Consider the following 22,906-nt stretch of genomic DNA (forward strand, 5'->3'; position numbering starts at 1 on the left):
CAGAAATAGGTTAAAGTTGACAACATTACAAAAGCTATTCCTCATGAAGCTTTTAAATCTTTCAAAGTATGTGCAGAATTATGCATTTTTACATTCATGGTCACACATCTATAAAACATCTGCTGTTTGTCAGGCTGGAGAACAGATGAAAGTGCATGTCTAAAATAGACATCAAATTTGCCATCAAGGAATAAAAAAAGAAATTAATAAAATATCAATGTGCATCAGTTTAACAGCTAATGGGGGAGGAAAGCAATGGCACAAATGGCAGTAGTTCTGAGAAATGTTCTACACGCGGAGCTCTCAATACCTTTTGGGACATTGAGGATGACACGTGGCTTTTTTTTTTCCTCTGCATTTGCTGGAGATTAGTGATGGGCGAATTTGTCCCGTTCCCCATGAAATTCGGGAATTTCCCACGAAATTCGCAAAACGGGTGAAAAATTTGAGAAACAGGACTTTTTGACGTCGAAATTGTTGCTGGCGACATTGGACACCCATTAAAATCTATGGGCGTCCATTAATTCCGCCGAAATCTGCTGCGAATTCTTGCGTCAAAAATGCAAATTCACACCTGGCAAATAAAGTCGCCCATCCCTACTGGAGATTAAATTGGATATTCATATACTGTATAGACTAATTCAAACAAAGTTCATAAGATAGCATTCCTTTTTTTGTTTAAAGGGATATCCATCTTGAGACCAGTGTATATGTATGTAAGTGATATCATCTGAAAAAACTGATTATATAAGAATATTAATAGCAATAAAAGCAACAACCATAATGCTTAAAGGAAATTAGAACTCAAAATGGGGGTGCCAATTTGTTTTACACTGCAATTGACTTACATTGCTTAATTTCTACCCTGGATCCAAGCTCTTCCTCTTTATGAAAATATTTACAACTGGTATTGTTATTTTGGGGCAGATTTATCAGGGGTTGAAGTGAGAATTTAAATTTAAAAATTTTGAATTTCGAGCTAATTTTTGTGTACTTTGCCTAGGGAATAGTCCAAATTCGATTTGAATTTGAAAAAAAAATTGAAAATCCGAATATTGAAATGTATCATGTACTGTCTCTTTAAAAATGTTATTTCGACCATTTGCCATCTAAAACCAAATTGCTATTTTACCCTATGGGGGACCTCCTAGAACCCATTTGGAGTCAATTGGTGGACTTTGATAAATCGAAGGTTTTTTTCTTTTTTGGAAAAAACATTTATTCTAATTCGATCGAATGCAATATTGCTTCGATTCATACGATTCAAATTCGGCCAAATTTGAACGAGTACGGACTATACATGCACAAAAGAAACTTGAAATTTTTTTTTAAATGCATTTCAGTTGGTCTTTTTCTATTTGAATTTCAAAGTTTTTTAAATTCGACCCTTGGTAAATCTGCCCCTAAATGTCACTCTGCTCTACTCAGCATAGGTTTTAAAAAATTCAGTTAATAGGATCACAATTCCTCATTCCTAATACCTCCCACTAGGTCCCCGACCCCCCTGCCACCTACACGGCCCCCAGCTCATACCTGTTCTTGTATTATCGATTGTGGAGGGAGGAGGTCCTGGAGTGCAGCGGCTGTAGGAAGAAGGTCTGGGCTGGCAGGGCCCCACCAGATTTTTTCCCAGGGGTCCTGCCAGCCCAGTCAACCAATAAATGTTATTACTGACACTGCAAACCCCCCTTTAAATCGTCCTAGGCCCTTCCAAGATCCTCGTGTGAGTAAAAGATTATTAAGGCTTCCCTTGGGGTGGGAAGTTTAAAAAAAACTTTTTGTGTTGTTGGAAATCAAATTTAAAATGTTCTGGAACTTGCTGAAGAAACCAGAGTGGGACACCTGCCCTCTCTTGCAGACACTCATGCCTAAAGGTAACCGACTGATGGTTTTATAGTTAATAGACAATATACACCATTTTCAAAATTAGCTATTATATATATAATATAAGCACCCCAGCAAAAAACCCCAAAAAACTCATGCAAGTCGGACATAACAGATACAGTAACATCCTCTCCACAAGCCACTTACAATATTCTCCACTTGTAGAACCTTATTGATGTGGCCTGTTGTCATTACAAACACATATACCATGTGGCTATGAAACCAGTGAACACCTCCTCATTGTCTATCCATTTGCTAATGTACAATACACACACATAATTCAGACTGATCACACTGCAATACAATAGCATCAAACGAATGCTTTAGCCTACATGGGGTGTTTTAAGTATTTTTTTTATGAACGCTGAAAAAAATGACACACAAAGAAAATAAAAAATGCACAATTAGTTTTACATAAAACATTAGCACTTTTTTTGTGCCGATATTTTCCGGCCTCTTCTTCAAATTAAAATGAAAACAACATTCTAGAAATGTACGGTCACTCCATGGAAAGCCTGAGTTACACATTTAATGGATTCTGCTCGTATGACTCTCGTCTATAGAACTAACCTGTTCTGTTACTTTGTTCTACATAAATGCACACGGGCCGAGTTATTAATCAGTATTTTTTATCAAGCAGTAACACTGTTTATCTCTCAGTAAAAAACTCCCCCAGTGCTGCCAGATTCACCTTCTCCAAATTGTTATTCCTCACATTAAGGGACAGATTTACTATGGCTCACATGGTAAATTATTTTTTTTATTTTTTTTGGTCAAAACAAATTTCAATTTAAAATCACCAACTCAATTTGAATGTGAGATTAATCACAATTGGAAACACTTCTAATTCGACTATTCTCCTCCTAAAACCTGCCGAGTTCATGTAGAAGTCAATGTCTGGGGTCCCTTGAACTATTTGAAGATGTTAATAGTAGTGATGAGCCAAATTCTTGGCAAGTTTCGCTTTGAAAATGACGCCCCATCATTTCCAGTGGGAGAGAAAAAAAATTGTGCGTCAAAAGAATGTTGCAAGAAGTTTTTTTTGGGGAGGAACAATCAATTCAAATTCAATTTAAGTTTTTGGTTTGGGGCTATTCGATTGAACTTTAGACGTTCAAATTTTTTCATAAATAACATACCATACAAATTGTGAATAAAATCAAGAGTAAAACAAGGTTTTTTAAAAATTTCACATTACTGTAAAATGTGACCTTTGATAAATAACCCCCTTGGAGTGCAGAGCATCTTCATTGTGTGTGTGTGTGTGTGTGTGTGTGTATATATATATATATATATATGTATATATACCAGTCTCATGGGTGTCCGCACTCTTTTCTCCTGTTTTGCTGAGGTGCACGATCAAATGTTGTAATGTATATGATAAAGGGTCAGCACACTCATTTGTAGATCAATCAAACGTGATTTTATTCAACACAGCATTGTGTCCAACGTTTCGGTCCCACTTGGGGACCTTGATAAACGTTGGACACAATGCTGTGTTGAATAAAATCACGTTTGATTGATCTACAAATATATGTATATATATATATGTATATATACAGTGGTGTGAAAAACTATTTGCCCCCTTCCTGATTTCTTATTCTTTTGCATGTTTGTCACACTTAAATGTTTCTGCTCATCAAAAACCGTTAACTATTAGTCAAAGATAACATAATTGAACACAAAATGCAGTTTTTAAATGAAGGTTTACGTTATTAAGGGAGGGAAAAAACTCCAAATCTACGTGGGCCTGTGTGAAAAAGTGATTGCCCCCCTTGTTAAAAAATAACTTAACTGTGGTTTATCACACCTGAGTTCAATTTCAAAGGTTATAAAGCCATTTCTAAAGCTTTGGGACTCCAGCGAACCACAGTGAGAGCCATTATCCACAAATGACAAAAACATGGAACAGTGGTGAACCTTCCCAGGAGTGGCCGGCCGACCAAAATGACCCCAAGAGCGCAGAGACAACTCATCCGAGAGGCCACAAAAGACCCCAGGACAACATCTAAAGAACTGCCTCAATTAAGGTCAGTGTTCACGACTCCACCATAAGAAAGAGACTGGGCAAAAACGGCCTGCATGGCACATTTCCAAGGCGCAAACCACTTTTAAGCAAAAAGAACATTAAGGCTCGTCTCAATTTTGCTAAAAAACATCTCAATGATTGCCAAAAATACCTTGTGGACCGACGAGACAAAAGTTGAACTTTTTGGAAGGTGCGCGTCCCGTTACATCTGGCGTAAAAGTAACACAGCATTTCAGAAAAAGAACATCATACCAACAGTAAAATATGGTGGTGGTAGTGTGATGGTCTGGGGTTGTTTTGCTGCTTCAGGACCTGGAAGACTTGCTGTGATAGATGGAACCATGAATTCTACTGTCTACCAAAAAATCCTGAAGGAGAATATCCGGCCATCTGTTCGTCAACTCAAGCTGAAGCGATCTTGGGTGCTGCAGCAGGACAATGACCCAAAACACACCAGCAAATCCACCTCTGAATGGCTGAAGAAAAACAAAATGAAGACTTTGGAGTGGCCTAGTCAAAGTCCTGACCTGAATCCTATTGAGATGTTGTGGCATGACCTTAAAAAGGCGGTTCATGCTAGAAAACCCTCAAATAAAGCTGAATTACAACAATTCTGCAAAGATGAGTGGGCCAAAATTCCTCCAGAGCTCTGTAAAAGACTCGTTGCAAGTTATCGCAAACGCTTGATTGCAGTTATTGCTGCTAAGGGTGGCCCAACCAGTTATTAGGTTCAGGGGGCAATTACTTTTTCACACAGGTTTGGATTTATTTTCTCCCTAAATAATAAAAACCCTCATTTAAAAACTGCATTTTGTGTTTACTTGTGTTATCTTGTGTTATCTTTGTGTTTGATGATCAGAAACATTTTGTGTGACAAACATGCAAAAGAATAAGAAATCAGGAAGGGGGCAAATAGTTTTTCACACCACTGTATATATATCTATATATATATATATCTATATATATATCTATATATATATATATATATCTATATATATATATATATATATCTATATCTATATATCTATATATATATATATATATATCTATATATATATATATATATATATATCTATATATATATATATATATATATATATATCTCTATATATATATCTATATATATATCTATATATATATATCTATATATATATATCTATATATATATATCTATATATATATATCTATATATATATCTATATATATATATCTATATATATATCTATATATATATATCTATATATATATATCTATATATATATCTATATATATATATCTATATATATATATCTATATATCTATCTATCTATCTATCTATTTATCTATCTATCTATCTATCTCTATCTATATATCTATCTATATATCTATCTATATATCTATATATATATATCTATATATATATATCTATATATATATATATATATATATATATATATATATAGTTGTGTCCAGAATAATAGCAGTCTGACATCACTAACCTGATCAATCACTGTTTTTTGGTAAGTAGGTGTAGTAGAGTAATAGAAAAACAAAGAAAAACAATTGACCCAACAGTCATGATATACAGTATATATGCCGCTGATTCTGCATAATTAAATCATTAATTTAAGCTTATTCAGAATAATAGCAGTGTTCAAAATAATAATAGCTTGTTCAGAGACAGTTTGTCAGACGACCCCAAACTCTGAATTCAAACCCCAGTACAGAGTGAAACCGGGGCACAAACATCATGATATGGGGATGTTTCTCATACTATGGTGTTGGGACTATTTATCTCATACCAGGGATCATGGATCAGTTTCAATACATCAAATACTTGAAGAGATCATGTTGCCTTATGCTGAAGAGGAAATGCCCTTGAAATGAGAGTTTGAACAAGACAACGACCCCAAACTCACCAGTAAATGAGCAACATTTTGGTTCCAGACCAACAAGATTGACTTTATGGAGTGACCAGCCCAATCCCCGGACCTTAATCCAATAGAAAACTTGTGGGGTGATATAAAAAAATGCTGTTAGTGAGACAAAAGCAAGAAATGCAGAAGAATTGTGGAATGTAACAGGTTGGTGGAAGTTGGTGGACTCCATGTAACACAGATGTGCAGCAGTTCTCAGAAACACTCCTTATACAACTAAATATTAGTTCAGTCATTTAAAGGAAAGCAACATCTTGATACATTTTTTCAGTTTATACAGTGAATGTTTGAGTTTGTAAAGACGAATGCAGACACTGCTATTATATGGAACAGCCTAATATTCCTTTTTCTTTACTTTCAGTAAAGGAATAACACAACTGTGATCAATTTTGCTTCATGTTTTGATTTGGAATACAGTGTGTGTGTGTGTGTGTAAATAAAAGCTATTATTAGGATTTTGAGCTTTATTCACTTTTTAAAGCACTGCTATTATTCTGAACACAACTGTATATTGTTATATTTTCAATATGTTGTACAGTTATCGTTTTTTTCAAAATAAGGTTAGTGGGCAAGATTTTCTGGGCAGCCCCTAGTGAATTCAGTTGCTATGTTCCCCCCCCCCAGGCTGGTGCTCCTTTTTGGGGAAAAAATGCACCAGCCTGGGCAACTTTCTAGTACAGTCTTCTTAGCCAATCCCTCAGGTTGAGTAATATCTGAACGTTTTACTCTTCTGTGGAGCTAAGGGATTTATTTATCAAGGTTCATATTTGTTTTTTGTAATTCTTGTAATTTTTTTTTTAGCTAAAAATCATGAATGTGAACACATTTTTATATAAATTAAGCAAAAAAGCATGAAAAACTGTAAAATATTGAAAATATTCCCTTTCTGTGGGCTTGATATTTATTTCATGTAGCACAATGAGAATAATGTTTTCTAGTTACATGTGCTGATTTCAGTTCAAGTGCTGCAGACAAGGCAGAAGAAGTTGACGTGTGTTTCATATCTGGTCCATACACTTGTCAGCAGAAACTCCAGGTAGAATTTGCTCCATTGCACCACATTACTAACTGTCACTAACTGTCACTTTTCAGACCTGGCTGCATATCTGGAGTGACAGTTGCTCTATGATAAATGACCCCCATTATAGCTAAGAATCATACCCTAAATGACTGCTTATTATTGGGGCCAATTTCCCGTAATGATGCCAAGAAGAGTAATGTAAGGCAGACAATAAGCAGAGCCAGCTAGTGTGATTGATGCAAACAAAGAGACCATTTAGGATTTATTTAACTGTATATTTACCTACTAGGGGAAATGATTTATGGAGGCATTTGTGTACTCCAAAGCTACAACACTTTCTATGTTGCAAATAATTATGCCCATTTTTGTTGAAACAATAAATGGCTGTAGGCAATAAAAGCAGACACTGGGTGGTGCAATAAATTGGTGCAATTACGCAGAAGTGCAGGGGGCTTGTACTTTTTAAAGGAGTGACTCACCTTTAAGTTAACTTTTAGTATGTTGTAGAATGGCTAATTCTAAGCAACTTTTCAATTGACCTTCATTTTTCTTTTTATAGTTGCTGAATTATTTATCTTCTTCATCCTTTGACTATTTCCAGATTTCAAATGATGGTCAATGACTCATCTCAAAAACAAATTTTATCGCTCATCCCTCGCAAATGACACACGCTCATGCTGCTATTTAAAGGGGTCCTATCCAATTTTTCTTGCCCAACGTAAGGTATTTTTTAATATATAATTCAGACTGATCACACTGCAATACTATTGCATCAAAGGAATGCTTTAGCCTACAGGGGTGTTTTAAATATTTTCTTATGAACGCTGAATAAAATTACGCACAAAGAAAATAAAAAATGCACAATTAGTTTTACATAAACACATTAGCGCTTTCTTTGTGCCGATATTTTCCGATCTCTTCTTCATATTAAAATGAAAACAACATTCTAGAAATGTACGGACACTCCATGGAAAGCCTGAGTTACAAATTGAATGGATTCTGCTCGTATGACTCTCGTATAGATGGTCACTGACTCATATCAAAGACAAATTTTATCGCTCACCGATATGCTAATGACACGTGCTCATGCTGCTATTTAAAGGGGTCATGTCCAATTTTTCTTGCCCAAAGTAAGGTCTTTTTTAATAGCTCCTAGGTGCTATTTCTCAGGGGCACATTTACTTAGCTCAAGTGAAGGATTCGAATGAAAAATACTTCGAAATTCGAAGTGTTTTTTGGCTACTTCGACTATCGAATTGGCTACTTCGACAACGACTTAGAATCGAACGATTCTAACTAAAAATCGTTCGACTATTCGATAGTCGAAGTACTGTCTCTTTAAAAAAAACTTCGACCTCCTACTTTGCCATCTAAAACCTACCGAGCATCAATTTTAACCTATGGGGAAGGTCCCCATAGGCTTTGTAGCAAATTTTTGATAGAAGGAATTTCGTTCGATTCAAAGGATTTAATCGTTCGAATTGCGGTAAATCCTTCGACTTTGATATTCGAAGTCGAAGGATTTAACTTCGATAGTCAAATATCGAGAGTTAATTAACCCTCGATATTCGACCCATAGTAAATGTGCCCCTCAGTGTTCTGATCTGTTCCTGGCCCTGCTTGACCTCGACCTTGTCTAGTCCGCTGCCTGTCCCGACCCTTGTCTGTGTACTGATTACTCTTCTGAATTCTGCTTTGTACTGCGATATTGATGTATTTGACTCTGCCTGTGACCTCAACTACTCTCTCTTCACTTGAATCTGTAAGGTTTCTCTTGATTGGAATCAACCCAGCTTGGGCATTGACCACACTCCTTGTTCTTTGTTCCAGTTATAACATCTGGTTCCCTTGTCTGTCCAAAACTCTCTCCCTGGTCCTCTCATGATAAGACCTGGCAGCACCCGAGTAGTGGAGGGATCCTCCCAAATTGAAAGGTGGTTGTTATAGGCGGAAGAGTGAACCGTGACCAGGACCTTGGAGCTTGTTCTGGGTTTGTGATTTCATTCATAACACAAATGCTCTATAAGGCTACTCATTTATCATTATTGCTACTTTTTATTAATAATCTCCTCTTCTATGCATATGCCAGTCTCTTATTTAAATCAATGCATGGTTGTTAGGTTAATTTGGACCCTAGCATCCAGACAGATGAAATTGCAAACTGGAGATCTGCTGAATAAAAAATAAAAATAACTCAAAAACTAAGATTAATAAAAAATGCAAACCAACTGCAAAATGTCTCAGAATATCACTCATACTAAACGTTCACCTAAAGACGAACAACCCCCTTTAATGACTAGCGTTGAAATACACCCAACAATTGTCCACTTTATCTCAACCATACTTGCGGCTGAAATGAGGTCCTGAAATGAACCCTGTCCCTGGGAAAGGAAGAATAGCAAGAACCTTTTTTTTTAATTGATACAACCTATAACCTACTGTGTGTTTGCAGAGGGTTGGTGACTGTACAGCAGTGCTTGAATTGGGGGTGAAAAAAGTAGAAGGACGCTCTGCATGCTGTGCTAAAAATAAGGCACTTCCACAATTATAAACTGCACCTATACACCTCATAATAAACCGCACACTTGAACATTTTCAGTTTCAGCCACTTTAAAGTAAAGCTATTTTGCTATTTTAATCTTGGTATTTCTAATGAATAGTTTGATGGCCAAGTTTGATACCCCGTATTCATAGATTTACCTAAGTATGAGGCTCATATCCACACAATTTAATATATATAATTCTTTCACAAGTTCTCAGTCTCTACCTTCATTTTCTCTTTCTTCTTCTCTACTGTTCTCTGTAACCACTTCAGATGCCTCCACCTTCTTCATCTATAGAGAACTTCTTCTCCTATTCTCTACTTCTCTCCCAGCAATCTCTTCTCTCTCCTTTAATCTTCTATATATCCTTTAACTTTTTAACCTCTCCATAAATATTTGCATGCAGAAGTGGGAGGAACAAAAGAAAGCTCTGGTATTACAACATAAAAGTTTCTTAGAAAGCTCAGAAATACATAGACTCAATTTTATCCAAATAATTTAAATATTTAAAAATGATTTCCTCTTTCTCTGTAATAATAAAAAATAGACTGGAGGTATGGAGGTCCAAATTACGGAAAGATCCTTTATACAGAAAACCTTGGTTTGTAAGGAATTGCAGAACTCAGAACTGATTTGTTTCTTCCTGTGCCCAGGTTTGCAACTGAAGTATGCGACTTTGGGATAAAAAATGACAGTTAGTGGCCTATTTATTAAACCTCAAATTTTTCTGATTGAGTTTTAAAGAAAAACTCATATTTGTCCAGGGCAAAAAACTCAAAAATCCAAATCCAAAATTAACTCCAGCTAAAACCTGTGGAAGTCATGTAAAAGCCAATGGCAGAAGGTCCCTTTTAAAATTGGAACATGTTTTTTGCCTTCATGATTGTCGAGGACTGTTTGACGCTGGTTTTCATTTGATAATTGGAGTTTTTCATTCATAATTTGCAAAATTAGATTTTTTTTTTTTGGGCAACAATTCAAAATAATTTGCACGATTTGAATCGTCGCGTGATTTTGTCAAGGCTTTTCCCGCACAGGCAATTTCCGATCCGAATTGTTAGTAAATTAAGCCCGATTGTGGTTGGGAGTTGGGTCAAGTTTTTGTTTCTAAAATTATGGGAAACATTTGAGTTTTCATACATAGCCCCCTTAGTGGTCTTTTCATAAATGAGCTGTGTTAAAAAAGTTGGAATATTAGTTAAAAAGGAGAAGTTTTTTTTGATTTCACAGTAAAGGAATCAGGCAGAACAACTTCAGAACCAACTGTACCAGCAAATCAATCTTTTGCCATTGTCTTTACTTGCCCAACTCATCGGTAGGAAATAGGTTGACCATTACGACCTGCTGTCTTTTTTTTCACCTCTCTGCAAGTAAATATAGAACTTTCTTCCTTCATCTGCTGAGCCTGAGTGTTATGCAGTATTAATTAAGCTTGCACCTGCTGTTAGTTTAACAATATCTCATTAACACCTGTCACCTGAAATAATAACTCCTACTTTATACGTACATCTCTCTAATCAAGCAGGATTTCTTTATCTTTGAAGATGCAGAACTATTTCTTGTGTGCTAACGGCACTTTACTGAAATATTAAACATTCCAATGGAACTGTGACGGTTCAGGATGTTTGAACGAGGGGGGCTATGAAATCTTCAAGAGGATAATTCTGTTCTATATCAGCATTTAGTAATTGGAATATTATCAGACCCTCTGAAACAACTAAAACATTAAGAGATAAGCCTCAAGGGAATTGTAATTCATAGGATTTACAGCATGTGTCCGTTTAAAAAAGCACACAAACCTAAATGAAGACATTAAAAAAGTTCCCGACACAGAGAGGAACAGCAGGTACAGTAAATTAGCTTTGAAAAGCCAAGAAGAAAATATTCCCTTTCAAGCTGCACTGAATTTCAGCTTAATGACTCGCATAAAACTAGGACTTAAAATCTCTAGAGCCTTTGCCTTCTAAAAATAGCTAATATTCAATTTAGTATTGTATTAGAGAACATATCTGCATCTTTTTCACAGAATAAACAGTCGTGGTGTTCTCAATTGCTTATCACCTTTCGTGGTGTGGGAGATATCCTATTTAATTTAATTTTCATCACTGAGTAAGACTTGGTATAAATCAAATAGCTGCTGGTGTTGGCGGAAGGGGTTGAGTTGTCAACACGGTGACCGTCATAAAAGCAGACATGGTAATATGTAAGGGATATAATTATCATTGGCTCATTCAATTTCTCACATAAGAAAAAGGAGAGAAATTACCATATCACCTTAAACTGGACACCTATAAATACTCTAGTGCTTTTTAGTATTGCCATAGGCTGGTTGGATATACAAAATGCACTGTATTGAATGCATCCAGGACACAGAATATAGGTAATGAGGCAGTCCTGATTCTTAAAAGGTGAAATATATTTTGTGTGTGCTTCAGTTGCCAATCTCTCTTTTAAAGCTAGTGACTTACCTGCATGGACTTTTAGGCCCATGGCAGCCATCTAATAGCCTTCATTACTTTTTTTACAACACTAGGGGCCCATTTACTTAGTTCGAGTGAAGGAATAGAGGAAAAAAAGTTTGAATTTCGAATGGTCGAATATGGCTACTTCGACCATCGAATGGGCTACTTCTACTTTGAATCGAACGATTCAAACTAAAAATCGTTCGACTATTCGACCATTCAATAGTCGAAGTACTGCCTCTTTAAAAAATTCTTCGACCCCCTAGTTCGCCACCTAAAACCTACCGAGGCCAATGTTAGCCTATGGGGAAGGTCCCCTTAGGCTTCCTAACAATTTCCTGATTGAGGGAATATCCTTCGATCAATGGATTAAAATCCATTGATTATTCCTTCGATTGTTCGATCGTAGGAATAGTGCAAAATCCTTCGACTTCGATATTCGAAGTCAAAGGATTTTACTTCGACGGTCGAATATCGAGGGTTAATTAACCCTCGATATTCGACCCTAGGTAAATGTGACCCTTAATGTGTACTTAACAAGGATATTATTTATATTCTTTAAAAAAAATGCAACATGTTTGTCAGTAATACAATTACAATAATATTTTTTTTTATCAAGGGCACATTCTAGTCAATTGGGCTCCCAAGGCAAGATGAGAACATTATCACCAAACAATATAAATGCAAATAACACAAAGGTAGAAGATAATTTGAGATGGAGAACATGTACAAACTCTTTCAAGAACCTAGGACCCTCCTGGAAATACTGCAAGGCAGCAGTAAAAAGCATTGCCCCACCATGCTGCCAAATTTGCTAATCTACAGATGGAATTACCTTATTGAGACTTTTGGCTAAAATGGCTCAACATGACATTCCACCAACACAACGATAAGCATGTAGGGAGGTGAACTATATTTTATTTCAGAGAAAAGCTGATGTTATTCCAATATTTAAAAAGGGATTATGATCTCAGACTGGCAATTATAGGCCAGTAAGTCTGACATCTGTGGTGGGCAAATTATTTGAAGGCTTGTTAAGGGATCAAATTCAAAATGTTGTCCTAGTGAATGTCATTATGAGCAGCAATCAGCATGGCTTTATGAAGGATAGGTCATGTCAGACAAATTTGATTGCTCCCATAGACTCCAATGTATTTTGCCCAGAAAAAGTTGCTGGAAAAATAGCCATTGACATTAAAGCATCTCACATATATTATATCAGAAACAGTTTAACTTATCACATTTTCGCACTTATTAAGGTTTTAAGGCCAGTGACACACATTTGTTTATTCTGCCTGTGTTTCTCAGGTGTGCCAATGTCTTCCACTCTGTGTTGTGTGTGAGCTGACAGACATAGCATCAGCAGTTAACAGACAAATTGATGGATTTATTGCTTTTTCACACTGAAATCTGTCCCATATGCCAATTTACAGGCAGAGTCCGATTGGAGCCTTGGGGGCCCACCTGGCCCCCCTCCTGACCTCCAAACTCTCACCCCCACTGTACATGTGAATGACCCACGCGCACACAAAAGATGCACCACAACAGCTTGGCTTTATGGGCCAGCCTGGGGAGCATGTCTGGGACATCCAGGGCCCACCGTGTTTTTCCCCAGTGTCCCACCAGCCCAGTCCGATCCAGTTAACAAGCCAATTCCATGCACAATTGACACAGAGAGGAAAACAACACATCAGCCTTTATTCACCAACATTTCTACAAAAGGCACAACATGACCAACTGCATTGATACCTTTTATAGACATGTACTTCTCTGTTTTACTGTAGGGTGCAATGTATAATGATTCAATGTTCTATTAAGGTCAGTTCTATTTGCAGATTTTACAAACTGTTATATTGTAATTTTTATACATTGCACAAAAAAATAATTTTCCTTGTTTTCTCAAGGAAACGCTCTAATTAGCCTGATGTTTTGATAGAAAACATAAACATAGCTCATTTATTTCATTTTGCCTGATTCAGCAACCACATTGATCTTTCATTTCTCATTACTTTCAACCAATGGCAGTGTGTGCAGAAATAGCCTGAAAGTAAAGCTCTTTTATGAACTGATATCAATTTGGTTTCTGTAGTGTTAGAAGCAAAGCTTATATCTGAGCAGCTCCTCATTCAGTATGGACTAATCTTAGTATATTAAGGTCAATGAACATACATTTGAAATAACTGGAAAACGGAGTTTCACTTTAAATCATTTTGTTTCTGTCATAAATGTTTTAATGTCCTTTCAGAAAATTTGCTGATATCTTTGTGTTCCATTTCAGCCACTTTCCTCTGCAGAAAAGGAAGATATTTCCTAATGTTTTAAACATTATTACAAGTACCTTGGCTTGCCTCAATTCTTCTAAATAGCTAATGTATTTTTATGCAACACGTGTAGTTCTGATTCCTCTTTCCATTTTCATTTGGTATTCAGAGCTTTGCTCCCTAATTCTTACTACACAGTATATTTCCCTGCTCATATTTCACGGCCTTGAATTCTAACTACACCAGAAAATGTATAACCATCATTAAATGTCATTGGCACGGTATATATTTGGCACACGGGTAATAATGATGTATAAACTGTCTTTTTCTTACAGCGCTTTCATAAATAAGAACTTTGAAAGGTGCAGATGTATTTTCATTATTTCTCCTAAAACACAAATTATGTTTTATATGTAAACACAGAGATATATACTGCTAGATATTAATGTTAATCAGCCACATGTAAAGCAATATAAGAAAATAAATGTTCTCACTATTCAACTAGTGGGCTTTCTGCTGCGGAAACCAACAAGGAAGTGCGTAAAAAGAAACAAGTCCGAAGCCAACTTGGGCATTAACAAAATGGTGGACTGGACTTTTAAGAAAGAATTGGCGCCAAGATTCGAATTTGGCGCTCAATAGTGACATCATGACGCTCAGCATCATGATGTCAGTGTCAAAATGATCGGCGTCAAACGCCAGCATCGGGAACTCCTAACCCGGAAGTGCGCGCCTGCGCACAGAAGCCGGCAGAGAGGCATGCCGGATTTACCGCAAATAGTTTGATCGAACGATTAAATCCTTCGAATCGTTCGATTCGAAGGATTTTAATCCATCGATCGAACGATTTTTCTTTGACCTAAAAATTGTTAGGAAGCCTATGGGGACCTTCCCCAGAGGCTAACATTGCACCTCCAAATTAATTTGGAGCTTTCTGGATAACAGATTTCCAGAAAATGGATCCCATACCTGTAGCGCTACATAATAGAAGTATGTATGTACATGATTCTGTGCAATTCCACACACCTATGTGAGTAAAAACTAAAATAATACATCTACAATAGGAATTAGTCATGTTTTTTAAGTTTACAGAGATTTATTTGGAATGTCAGGGAATTCGTACAAGACGAATGTCCAGTGCTCACTAGAATTGCCAATGTGGTCTCAAACATTGCCGGATAAAAAAACCAAGAACAAGTCTTTAAAATTATTCAAACAATAGAAATATAGCAATGTAATAAAAGTAAACATGACAGATACTCAATTTTTTTGTCCAACACTTTCCATTCTATAGAAGAGACAGAAACCCCAAACGACTTTGTTACTTCTAAAAATTCCTTGAGGCTTATTCTATTTTGGCCATTTACTTCATACAGTATGTCTTCTACATTTGTCTTCATTCCATTTACACTTTAATCTGAGCAAACATGTTGTCGTTTCAGGTACATCAATTTGGAAGGCATTCTATTTCACTCCCAACTTTCACCCTAAGGACTCCAATGGCTGTTTTGCATCCCATGTGTGTTTCTGTTTTGGAAGCTTTGTCACTGTTCATGACCCACCACTGCTGTATGACCTGTCTAAAGACCCTGAAGAAAAGAATCCTCTGACACCACAAACAGAACCCCATTTTTCTGAAATCCTTAAAACCATTCAGCATGCAACAGAAACCCACAAGAAGACCCTACAAGCCGTTGATAATCAGTTATCCTGGGACAATGTTATTTGGAAACCATGGCTCCAAATGTGTTGCTCATCATGGACTGAGTTTTGTTACTGTGACTATGATTATGATTTCAAGTTGGAATGAGTGAGAAATAATTCAGCTACCCCTACACTTCAACCCTCCCACTCAAGAATCAGGTTTTAAGCATTGTCCAATGTGTCTTTTCCATCGGAACCACTTTCTAAGACTCTGCCTTATACATAAAGATTTTTGTCCTTTCTATACTTAGTAAGCCCTACAACATACATCAGCTTTTATGTGCTTACCCTCAAGCGTATTCGCTTGTATTTTGTTACTGTCCTTCTGTCAGAGAAATGACTCAATTGGGCACATCATGAGCTAAAAAATTCCTCTGCATTCCATAAATGTAATGCGATGCTTGAAAGAAAAATGTAATTTTCCCTCTGCTGTACTAAACAGAAAAACACAACAAAGAATGTTAAGAAAATGACATTGGAATTGTAATATGATTATAATAAAATGCTTAATAAAACCACTTCAACATCTCCAGAAGGAGCTAAAATGTAGAATGGTAAAATGATGTTGTTTCAGCCATAACTTGCCCTCTACTTTTATCAGATAAAGAAAATGTATTTGAAGCAGAAAAGAAACTTGTATAAACATTATATAATTTTGCTTTTGTTTTATTCTGAAGCAATGAAATGTAAAAAATATATCAGTTTGCAAGCAAGTTTGCAAGCAAGATAAAATAATTTGTGATTTTTTTTTTTTTATAAAATCAAACTTTTAAAACAATGTGAAGTTTTCGGAATTTATTAAACCCCGAGGAGGGAAAAGTCAGAATCTGAAAATCTGGCATCTCAGACCTGTCGAGATTGTTTATAAGTCAATGGGAGAAGAGAAGTTCCAATGATTTTTTGATGTGCGCTGGGTTTCGTGCAATACCATAAAGTTTTTGGGTAAAAAATCTGGAAAAATCCAAAAATCATGAAAATCTGAATTTTCACCACAAAGCAAATTTTCTGAAAAATGTTATAATAAATAAGATTAAAAATCCCTAACGAATTTGATTGGAAATATTGATATCAATTTGGACTTTGATAAATGATCCCCTAGATCTTGTGGAAAGTGTCAATGGGCCCCTTCAACCTGTTGGGATGAACTTTACAGAAACGCACACAATGGTGCAAGTCAAGTGAAAATTGTAAGAAAGCTATCGATGGATAGGAGTGACCGAAATGGAGAGGCCAATTTATGTGTTTTTTTTAATTAAGAAAAATCTCAAATGATTCCTTATTTTTCAAAAACTTTATTCAAAAGCTTGATCTTTAAAAAAACTGAAAAACCTTGAATGCAGTGAAATTACATTCTACCTATCATTTTCAATAAGTCTGTCAAATTCCAAATTGATCATAAAAACTCTAATACAACTCCCCTTGATTTCGACAAGCTTTTGGATGACAAATATATTTGAGTTTTTGCGGATTTCTGTTCAGTTTGAATGTTGAACAATCTGCCCCACATTGTTTAACAGTTTCAAAATGGTGCTGTTGAATGGAACATAGGTATGGGACCTAGCAAAGTAAAGATATATACACAATGTGAAGTAAATCAAAGTCCTTACAATATTCCACAGGTGCTCCGTCTTAGCACCGCAAACAACGATATAGTTTATCCAGAGGTGTGGAAAGAAGGATGCAACTACAGGATTCCTGCTAATGTGCTATTTATTAGCCACACAACATGTTTCGGACAGCATGTGAGAAAGGACACATGCTGTCCGAAACATGTTGTGTGGCTAATAAATAGCACATTAGCAGGAATCCTGTAGTTGCGTCCTTCTTTCCACACCTCTGGATAAACTATATAGGTATGGGACCTGTTATGCAGAATTCTTGGGATCTGGGGTTTTCCAAATAAGAATTATTTTCTTAATATGGGTCTCCGAACAATAAATGGCCTTTTCAGCTCGAGCAATCTTACAGGAAAACCCTGTATTAATTTCCTAATTAACAATGGTTTTTGGGTGAAATAAACCAAGGCAATTTTTGTTATTTTCAACAAATTTACTTTTGTAATAAATAAAAACTTCAGTAGCTTTTACAAAAGTCTGTTAATTGAAAATAATGAAAATTGAAAGGTTTTTTTGGCCCAAAACCCAGCATTACAAACTCACGTGGGGTTTCCTTTAAGTCTACTAAAAAACAATATATATTAGTGAGGATCAAGTTCAAGGTTCCATTTTATTATTATTATTGTTTATTTAAAACAAATGAATTGGAGTTATTTGGAGTCTAAGTGAGATGACCTTCCTGTTATTAGGAGCTTTCTGGGTCTGATGTACCGGGATTCCAGGAAAAACTCTATGCGGCTAAACTTTTGGCCTATTTCTTGGCCATTCCTTATTTCTATGAGCACAAAGATATGGAATAGATGGAACAATAGATTATAGTATGTAAAGAAAAGAAACTAGGAGAATAAAGGTGAGGAAGAATAATAGTACTGTGAGTGGGCCCCTTGTCTAAGAGTTTTGGGGCAGGCCCCTGGTCTAAGGTTTATGGGTGGGCCCCTGTCGGACACTGGCGGATACCATACTATTATAAGAAAATTATATTTTCTATGAAAAAGATCTTATTTACATGAAAGGTATTGTTTTATGTGATATACTGTATTTTCATAAAGACTTGCAATGTTCAAGGGTACAGTTTCCCTTTAAGACCACATATAAACAAAACAATAGGGAGGTTCAGTAAAATGTCTCACAGTATTTCTAAAACACTTACATTTTCCTGCTTGCTTTGATGGAGGCCGCTGTAAAAGGAATACATGGTATTGATTTGCTTATTATACCCTACAAATATACAGCAGGCCTTATTGCTCAATGTCTCCATTTAAAAAAAATAAATAAAAAAAAAATATGTGACCTTCCTTTTTATGCAGCGCTGGGCTCTGAGTGAAGACTGGAAAGATTGCTGCAAGATCGGATGCTGCAGCTTGAAAAAAAGAAACTTTCGGCTTAAATTACCATTCAAGGTCACTACAGCTATATTATCAGAAAACTATCCACGTATAATAAGAAGCGGCTCGACCCTTGATAGCATGAATCTGTGAAGGATAAAAAAAAAAATTGCATAAGCCTTTTCAATAGGTAATTGCTTTTCGTCCATTTTCTTCGGAAATTATTGTTGATAAGTAGGGAGCTGGTATAGGGTTAAGAAAAACAACTTGCCATAAAGTGCAATGTGCCAGTTGCCCTATGGTAGTCCATCTTAGGCTGCTATCTTGCATAATATATTGGAAGTCATTTGATTAATGCTCCTGTCCAAATAACTGCTTAAGCTCCAGGGAGATTGTTAGAGCACGAAATTCAGATACTAACACCTCACTGTCTAGTAGACATGAAAGGGACAGCTAAACTGTCATATCATCATTCATTGTGGTTTCTCCGCATCTTTGTTTTAATAGAATATCACTAAAGCTCAGGTCTTTCTCTCTCAGACATATTTGCCCTTTCCTTGTGCTTCCCCGTTATGATACTTGCTGAACAGAACAAGAAGCCCTTCTCCAATGTTGAGATTTATGTCCGTGAACAGCAGCCCTCTTTAATTATCTCTCAATGAGATTGAGTCAGTAGAGGCGATCCCTTAGCAGCTACATTGCATTCTGCCCTTTCACACATTTAATGACAATGACAGAAGATTTTTTTTCTTCCTCTGCAAAGGAAGCTGCATTGATATGTTCCATTGGGCATTCATTTTTAAACACTCAATAATAATGCTGCCAATCTACTAGCCTACTCGGCAAACCCCTTTGAAAATATTTATATCCATGTCCAGAAAGTGCAGCGTTAGAACAGGGGTGATTATTTGCTTCAAATATCTGAAATAATAATAACTGGTCTATATTTTGTCTCAAGACTAAATGCGCCTTTTTTATGTACAGTATCCGTGTGCGGCCATTTCCAGGGCCATTTCCATAGTAGCGCACATTGTAAAGGGTGGTTTCTATTATAAGTTCTGAAATATTGAACATATTTCACTTCCTCGCTTGAGTGAACCTTTGTCACTGTAAAAATATGTACCGTTTCAAAGAACAAAGAGCAATGCAACAATTCCGCTGTTTCACCTTGAAAGACACAGATACTAATTTGTTTTCCTTCATTGTTTTGAGACACAAATTCAAAGCCATTTAAATGCATTTTTCAACACTCAGGAATAGATTTTTATGTTTTACAATTTGAGAAACAATTAAAAAAATGTAAATGCAAATATTCTCATGAATACTTTTTGAAAACTAGAATAGTTGTCATTTCCCCAAAAACTTTGCATCAAAAACACCCCCAATAACCCCACAAGAAAAAAATGGTGTTTTCTGTTTTGTTTAGTTTTTTTTCTCCAATGTATTAAAGTAAAGATTTTCAGTCTCATTGACAACAATTAAATAAAACAATGTGATTTTTCAACAACAAAGCATGATCATGACAATTTTGTCCAGCTTTTTCTTAAAGATACTTGTATTTGAGAGGAAAAAACACAAGCATTTTGTTGCAGTTTTTCCCCCGCAATGTTGTTTTCCTTAAAGGGGGAATTATCACGAAAATGAAAATTTTATATTAGCTTTAGCATACTGAAATAAGAAACTTTCCAAATACAATCAATTAAAAATTCTGTATCTTTTCTGAAATAATTACGTTTATTCTCTTCATTCTGTCTTCCTGCAGGAGTTGGGGGTCAGATATTCATTGACAGTTAGATCCAATATATCTTATAGGGGGCTCCTTTCCTAGAAGATGTATTAGAGCTCACTCAAATAACTGATTCCAGTACAAACAAAATGTAACAAAATAACTGCCTTTTGCACAAATTCTGCATGTAGAGAGACATGATGTCTGGTGAGTTTAATAGAGTGAGCTCTAATACATCTTCTAGGCAAAAGGAGCCCCCCTATAAGATATATTGGATCTAACTGTCAATGAATATCTGACACCCAACTGCTGCATGAAGAGAGAATGAAGAGAAACAGATGCTGAGAGAGGAATAGCGAAGATAAACATAATTATTTCAGAAACAATGCAGGATATTTAATTGATTGTATTTAGAAAGTTTCTTCCTTCAGTATGAGGAAGCTTATATTAAATTTTCATTTTCGCAATAGTCAAGAATGTTACATTTGCCTCATAAGTGGCTATTTAATAAAATTAAAGGTTGCATTTTTTCTGTGGTTAAAATAAAATTGAGGTAAAACTGTGATGCATGATTTGAGTTTTCCAGACTTTTTGCAATTTGAAAATCTTGTAAAATTCAAGAAAAAAAAATCCACCACCTATAACCCAATAAGCTCTAATAGAATTTAAAGGGAGGTGTACTTTATATTTAACATTTAAGTATTTCTTTTTTAATCAGTTAGATTTATAAAAGTAAATTTTGAAATTCTCACTATTTTCTGAAAACCACTCCGCACAGACGTTACCCCGCTATTTATCAGTAAATGTTTATGAAAATGTGCAGGAAAAGACTCAATAAAATCATGAATCATGCAATTTTTTTTCGCATTTACCACCAAAAACTGCAACTTTTTCAGATTTGACACCCGAAGGCTGTGACTTTTTCAGTTTATTACCTGAAAACCATGAAATCTTCGGATTATTGTTTAAAACCCAGCACAGATCATGATATCTTCTATTTGTAAACAGGACATCTGCCATTGACTTCTACATGAACTCAGCAGGTTTGAGATACTTTTTATTTGAACTTTTAACACCATTGGGGTTTAATAAATCACAAAAATGTGACTAGAAAAAAGACTTTAATAAATAACCCCCCAAAAAGTTGATCATGTTAAATCATGATCAACTTTTTGTTGATCATTTTAAAAAAAAATTAGCTTCCCTTTTAAACATCAGAATGTTTTTTAGAGCTTCATATATGAATTCCATGGGGCCTATATACTGGCTCACTCATTTAGGGTCAATGCCACAGTCAGTGAGTTAATTATAATACTGCAGTTTTTGTGAATTTCCAGAGTTTTCTTTAGAAACCATAGCAATAAGAGTGGATAGTCAAATACTCTAAATAGATCAGAAACATTTGCGCATGTGTACATTTATATCTATAAATCAGCTTAATTAATACTAAGTGGAGGCTATAAGGGTCATATCATTAAAGTAAGAAACACTAAAATTGTAACATTATGGATCACCAGTGATACTGTTTTGAGTCAACCCTTGGGTCTCCCAAAACAGCCTCACATTTATCTTTTGGTTTAAAAAAAAACATAATTTCCAGACCTTATGCTTCTTGGCTGCTGTCCTATTAACATTATGATACAGCAAAAGTAATTATCAACCATAATTGTATAATAATGGTATCTGTGCCTGCGATACGGATTGTCATGCTTTTATCCCTTCTTTTCCTTCATAGACAGTCATCTAATTAATAACATGTTCAAGCAATGTTACAGAAGAGGTCAGTGATATGGGGCATAAAGAAATAATAACCTCATAATGACAATTCAGACCTTTCAATCGACTGTATATACTTCTAATCCCCTTTGCTTGAAGAGGCAGTAATAAACTAAGCATTAGAATAAAAATTCAAGTGCAATATTGTAGAAACTACAATAAAACATTGTGGTGAATTGTAAGAATAAATGGATACCATTGGATATATCTAATTAGCTGTTAGGTCATATTAAATGGTTAACATGTTTTTCCTTGGAACTGAACTTGGAATCAGGAAACAAACAATAAAAAGCAAAACAGAGTATACATTTCCCTCTTATCCCTTGCTCAGAATTATATTTTTATAATACAGGTATAAGATCCGTTATCTGGAAACCCGTTATCCAGGAAGCTCTGAATTACAGGGCGGTCATCTCACATAGACTACATTTTAATCGAATAATTCAAATTTTGAAAAAGTATTTCTCATTTCACTGTAATAATAAAACAGGAGCTTGCACTTGATCCAAACTAAGCTATAATGAATTCTTATTGGAGGAAAATTATGACTATTGGGGTTATTTCATGTATAAATGATTTTTTAGTAGACTTGTGGTAAGAAAATCCAAATTAAGTAAAGATCCAGTATTTGGAAAACCCCAGT

General features: G+C 35.6%; 1 protein-coding gene across 2 annotated transcripts in view; it reads left to right on the plus strand.

Annotated features, from left to right (window-relative positions):
- Positions 1-16,592, plus strand: part of LOC108709162 (steryl-sulfatase) — a 66,830-nt gene extending 50,238 nt beyond the window's left edge. For both annotated transcript variants that reach the window (XM_018248770.2, XM_018248769.2), the window contains one exon: positions 15,559-16,592. In XM_018248770.2, the coding sequence (XP_018104259.1) occupies positions 15,559-15,926 (368 nt within the window). In that variant the 3' untranslated portion in view covers positions 15,927-16,592. The remainder of the gene's footprint in view (positions 1-15,558) is intronic.
- The last annotated feature ends 6,314 nt before the right edge of the window (positions 16,593-22,906 follow it).

Source organism: Xenopus laevis, chromosome 2S (assembly GCF_017654675.1).
Source record: "Xenopus laevis strain J_2021 chromosome 2S, Xenopus_laevis_v10.1, whole genome shotgun sequence".
Lineage (NCBI taxonomy): Eukaryota > Metazoa > Chordata > Amphibia > Anura > Pipidae > Xenopus > Xenopus laevis.